Source organism: Limulus polyphemus, unplaced genomic scaffold (assembly GCF_000517525.1).
Source record: "Limulus polyphemus unplaced genomic scaffold, Limulus_polyphemus-2.1.2 Scaffold3384, whole genome shotgun sequence".
Classification (NCBI taxonomy): Eukaryota; Metazoa; Arthropoda; class Merostomata; order Xiphosura; family Limulidae; genus Limulus; species Limulus polyphemus.
In genome coordinates, this window is record NW_013668994.1 from 26,604 (window position 1) to 32,585 (window position 5,982).

General features: G+C 32.1%; 1 protein-coding gene across 1 annotated transcript in view; it reads right to left on the minus strand.

The window, feature by feature from the left end:
* Nucleotides 1-5,982, minus strand: part of LOC106469264 (atrial natriuretic peptide receptor 1-like) — a gene marked incomplete at its 3' end in the record, with an annotated part of 43,207 nt that overhangs the window by 6,879 nt on the left and 30,346 nt on the right. The window contains exons 8-9 of the mRNA XM_022397736.1: nt 3,553-3,624; nt 2,856-2,951 (exon numbers count right to left, since the gene is read on the minus strand). Of these exons, the coding sequence (XP_022253444.1) occupies nt 2,856-2,951; nt 3,553-3,624 (168 nt within the window). The remainder of the gene's footprint in view (nt 1-2,855; nt 2,952-3,552; nt 3,625-5,982) is intronic.

Genomic DNA, 5,982 nt, shown 5'->3' on the forward strand with positions numbered 1-5,982 from the left:
GTTAGAACAAAACTATTTACTTGGAGCAAAACTATGTACTTGGAGCAAAACAGTTTAGTTAAAGGAATACCATGTACTTGAGTCAAAACAGTTTAGTCAGAGCAAAACTATTTACTTGGTGCAAAACCGTTTAGTTAGAACAAAACTATTTACTTGGAGCAAAACCGTTTAGTTAGAGCAAAACTATTTATTTGGAGTAAAACCGTTTACTTATAGAAAACTATTTACTTGGAGCAAAACTATGTACTTGGAGCAAAACAGTTTAGTTAGAACAAAACAGTTTAGTTAGAGCAAAACAGTTTAGTTAGAGCAAAACCATGTACTTGGAGCAAAACAGTTTAGTTAGAACAAAACACGTTAGTTAGAGCAAAACCATGTACTTGGAGCAAAACAGTTTAGTTAGAACAAAACAGTTTAGTTAGAGCAAAACAGTTTAGTTAGAACAAAACAGTTTAGTTAGAGCAAAACAGTTTAGTTAGAGCAATACCATGTACTTGGAGCAAAACAGTTTAGTTAGAGCAAATCCACTAACTTGTATCAAAAAAGTTTAGTCAGAGTAAAACCGTTTAGTTAGAGCAAAACTATTTATTTGGAGTAAAACTGTTTACTTAAAGAAAACTATTTACTTGGAACAAAACAGATTAGTTAGAAAAACTATTTACTTGTATCAAAAAGTTTAGTCAGAGTAAAACCGTTTAGTTAGAGCAAAACTATTTATTTGGAGTAAAACTGTTTACTTAAAAAAACTATTTACTTGGAGCAAAACAGATTAGTTAGAAAAACTATTTACTTGTATCAAAAAAGTTTAGTCAGAGTAAAACCGTTTAGTTAGAGCAAAACTATTTATTTGGAGTAAAACCGTTTACTTAAAGAAAACTATTTACTTGGAGCTAAAAAGTTTAGTTAGAGCAAAACCATTTACTTTGAGAAAACTACTTACTTGGAGTAAAACAGATTAGTTAGTGAAAACTATTTACTTCGAGCAAAACTATTTCCTTAGAGCAAAACAGTTTAGTTAGAGCAATACCATGTACTTGGAGCAAAACAGTTTAGTTAGAGCAATACCATGTACTTGGAGCAAAACAGTTTAGTTAGAGCAAATCCACTAACTTGTATCAAAAAAGTTTAGTCAGAGCAAAACTATTTTCTTGGAGTAAAACAGTTTACTTAGAGAAAACTATTTACTTTGAGCAAAACAGTTTAGTTAAAGGAATACCATGTACTTGAGTCAAAACAGTTTAGTCAGAGCAAAACCACTTACTTGGAGCAAAATAGTTAAGTTACAGCAAAAACAATTATTTGGAGGAAACAGATTAGTTAGTGAAAACTATTTACTTCGAGCAAAACTATTTCCTTAGAGCAAAACAGTTTAGTTAGAGCAATACCATGTACTTGGAGCAAAACCGTTTAATTAGAGACACGCTATTTACCTGGAGTAAAACAGTTTATTTAAATAAAACTACTTACTTGAAGCAAACAGTATAGTTTGAGCAAAACCATTTACTTGGAGCAAAATAGTTTAGTTAGAGTAAAATAGTTTAGTTAGAGGTATAACGATTTACTTGGAGTAAAACAGTTTACTTAGAGCCAAACCGAATTTTTCAGAAAGCAAAAAAAGAATGTGTAAAACCCACCAGGGGCTAGTTGCTTGGGAGACGAGTAAACACGTTTGTTTTCTGGGTTTTGGAAATGAATAATATTAAAAATATTGTAGTTTGAATCCACTGTTTTGGGTATAGAGCTGATGGATCGTTTTATAAAGTCACTAGATGTATCAGCGGTGTTGCTAGGAAACAGAATTACGTATTATTTGGCTTTCAGTCGTAAACTTCATATGCCCATGTTTTGCTGGCAGATAAAGGGTTTTGTAAGGTATATGTCTGTATGATATATTTGAAGAGCATATATAATTTTTAAACTTAGAAATCACACATGAAGTTATCTCTATAATTGTAATGCTTAATGAAGCTTTTAATACAAATTATATTCTCCAACTAGAATTTGCCCCAAAATAACCATTGCTGTTTTCTAGTTGTTGTTTTTTATTCTATTAAACATTATTTTGCTGGAGTTCCTTTGTAATCTGATTTCAGATTTTGAGGTAGTACTGGCGCAGTATTAAACGTTTTACCACTGTGCTACTGTAACATGTTATGGCAGTATTAAACGTTTTACCACGTTACAGTAGCACACCATAACATGTTACAGGAGCACAGCGGTAAAACGTTTAATACTACCATAACATGTTATAGTAGCACAGCGGTAAAACGTTTAATGCTGCCATAACATGTTACAGTAGCACAGCGGTAAAACGGTTAATACTGCCATAAAATCACAGATGCTCGTCGCAGTAATTGATACTACGAACTATCTAGAGTGAATCCTTTTAAATTCCTTAAACCAGATTTCATTCATCAATTTTCACATTCTGTCTATAGATGGCGCTCCTTATAAAATATTGTTGTTTGTTTGTTTGTTTTTAATTATGCACAAAGCTACACAAGGGCTATCTGTGCTCTGCTCACCACGGGTATCGAAACCCGGTTTCTAGCGTTGTAAGTCTGCAGACATATCGCTGTGCCACTGGGAGGCTCTTATAAAATACTTGTATGTAGTAAAATTTTGGAGGATATTATTATTCATTCCAAATATTCGGTTTCACACGTCTAACAATCTCTTGCTCATCATTATTAGATCCACATATTTACTCCAAGCTATTTTACATATATATATGTCACGTAGTTTAATTATCAAATTTAAAAGCAAAAAAAAATATTCCACAAAAGACCAAGTTATCCGTTAAAATGATAAATTAATTTTTATACATTCGAATATCAAAGATATTTCAAACTCACCTGTTTTAGCTCAAGTAAAAGGTTCCTAGTTACGATCAGTCGTTTGACGTCCAGAAACGTGATAGACACGTGCATCCCCTGGAACATTAACCGAAACTGAATCAGTTTTAAATTCCAGATATTTAAGTATACTAATTTCCAACTCTATCGTAGATCATACATGCAAGCAGCGAATTAAAATATATTTCAAATATATATACATACGATTGATTTAAAAAATAATTTTTCATTTTATATATATATTTTTCTTCTCCTGAAGACAGATACGTAGTTTTCCGCATGATTTTATAGAATTTTTGTTAGTTTCAACACACAGAACGTTTACTTTATCAAAAAACCGCCAGATGGTTCAGCGATAAGTTTAAGGGCTTATGACGTTAAAATTTGGAGTTTGAATATCAGCGGTGGGCAAAGTGCAAGTAGCCCTTTCCACTTAACAACAACGAAACCCAATTGGTGTCAAAAGGACGGATTATTTTCCAAGTCTCTCAGTTATGTAATGAAATCAAATAGTTAAAAGTTGAAATATTTTCAGATTAATTATAGTGCACAGTATAATTATCGTTGTTGATTTCTTTGTGTAAACCTTCACAACGGACTATCTCCATTCTGTCCACCGCGGGATATCCAACTCCGAATTTTTCTGTTGTAATTCCGTAAACTTACCGCTGACCACCAAGGCACTCAGTGTTATTACCTTGTACATTCCAACACAACGTTTCTGTAAGGCACGATCACCCACGTTATTCGAAGCGATCTCTTCCCGGTCCTGGAAAAAAAAAATATAGTATTTACTTTTATGTTGGCATTGCGGTTCTTTACATATTAATATTTCTATATGGCTGGAACGTCTGTTGGCCTCAAGTGTTTAGTGTATGGAACCAAACATGAATATAATTATATAACCTGTCAAGTGAAAATAAATATTAATTTTCAACAAAATCAATCTTTGTATCGAAATATTTGACGCATGTTTTGTTTAGATACCCCGTATCAGCATATGAAAAACCACGAGTATTTTGTTAGGAAGGTTAACAGAAAGAGAAAGATTGCGTCTAAAATCAGCATGAATTATCATCCTCGTTTTGAAACTAACCATAGAATTATCATCCGGCAAACTAAAATTATTGCTAAACCAAAATGCTATTATCAACATAGTATTAGAGAAATATATAAAACACCGAAATAGCTTATAAGCAGTGAAATTGGGGGTAGGACTCAATACGATATAGAAACCTTTTCTTTTATATAAAGCATCCCTAACGCTTTACGATTCATGTTATAAATGATACGCTTGTGTTGAGGTTATTTCGGTAATGGCAAACCTGGTGTGTCAGAACTAGTCGCGAGTTTTACATAATAACTGTGTACCAGTTCTAACATTGTATATTAAATCTATGCGTTTGTCCAACATATTATTTGTGCTTGGAAAGCTGTTTTATCAACTAACATGTTGCAAAGTATGTAACTAAATAATATTGAAAAGATAAAAAAATACATAAAAGAATACATTAGCTCCTGCAGAAAATACATAAAAGAATACATTAGCTCCTGCAGAAAATATTTAAAAGAATACACTAGCTCCTGCAGAAAGTACAGAAAAGCTATCAATAGCTGATGTTACACTATTAACAGTGTTGGTACACTATCAACAGCTGATGTTACGTTTCTCGAGAACATAAATTGAAATTATTTCTTGTATTTTCGTCTTCACAATGTGTATATAGTTGGAAATACTGACTGTATAATCAAAGTAAAAGTCGCTAATCATATATATTTCACTAAAGAAGTATTTGATAAGTTTATTACCACTAATTAAAAAATTATTTTTTCACGTTCAACTTGCAAAGACGATTTAAATTTGAAGCGGACTTGGCGAGTCACTGGTGGAGAGTTAAGTGGGAATATGTGATTATTCAGAAGACAGGATTCAAGTCTCTAAATAGTATCGGAGCCAGCGAAGAAAGCTCTGCAACATCTCTGGTGAGAATAAACCCTGATGAAACTTGTATTTAAAATAAAGTTACAACTTACTTGAATTTAATAATTTAGATATTGCTGGATGACTTATAAAACATTAAATACAACCCTGTTCACTAGCGATCATTAAGGTGCCTAATGTCATCTGTAAAATATTTGGATAAGTCATTTTAATTATTTTACAAGAAACGTTATTAATAAAAAATAAGATTTTTTTTGTAATTCTAAAACTGCCTTCTTAAAACGTATTACTTGTTTACAGATTGAGCCAAGTAAATATTTGGTGCTACATTCAAGTTAAAAATTGTCGAATTACATCACTTGTAAAGGAGGTCAACGAAACAGAGTTAATATAATTTTTGGAATAATAATATAAGTTAAAAAAGAGGTTATGATTACTTAAACTGTTCTCTTCGAAGTCTGAGTTTAGCTACATATTCCACTGCTAGAGCTAGTGTATTCTTTTAAATATTTTCTGCGGGAGCTAATGTATTTGTAACATCAGCTATTGATAGTGTAACATAAGCTGTTGGTAATGTACCATCACTGTTAATAGTGTAACATAAGCTATTGATAGTGTAACATCACTGTCAATAGTGTAACATCAGCTATTGATAGTGTAACATCAGCTATTGATAGTGTAACATCAGCTATTGATAGTGTAACATCAGCTATTGATAGTGTAACATAAGCTGTTGGTAATGTACCATCACTGTTAATAGTGTAACATCAGCTGTTGATAGTGTAACATCGGCTGTTAATCGTGTAACATTAACTGTTGATAGTGTAACATCGGCTGTTGATAGTATACCAACACTATTAATAGTGTAACATCAGCTGTTGATAGTGTACCAACACTGTTATTAGTGTAACAGCACTGTTAATAGTGTAACAACACTGTTGATAGTATACCAACACTATTAATAGTGTAACATCAGCTGTTGATAGTGTACCAACACTGTTATTAGTGTAACAACACTGTTAATAGTGTACCAACACTGTTAATAGTGTAACAACACTGTTGATAGTGAAACATCAACTGTTGACATTATTTACGTTATATGTATACTAATACTTCCATACGCCATTATTTACATTACTTGTATACTAATACCTCCATATGCCATTATTTACATTACTTGTATAC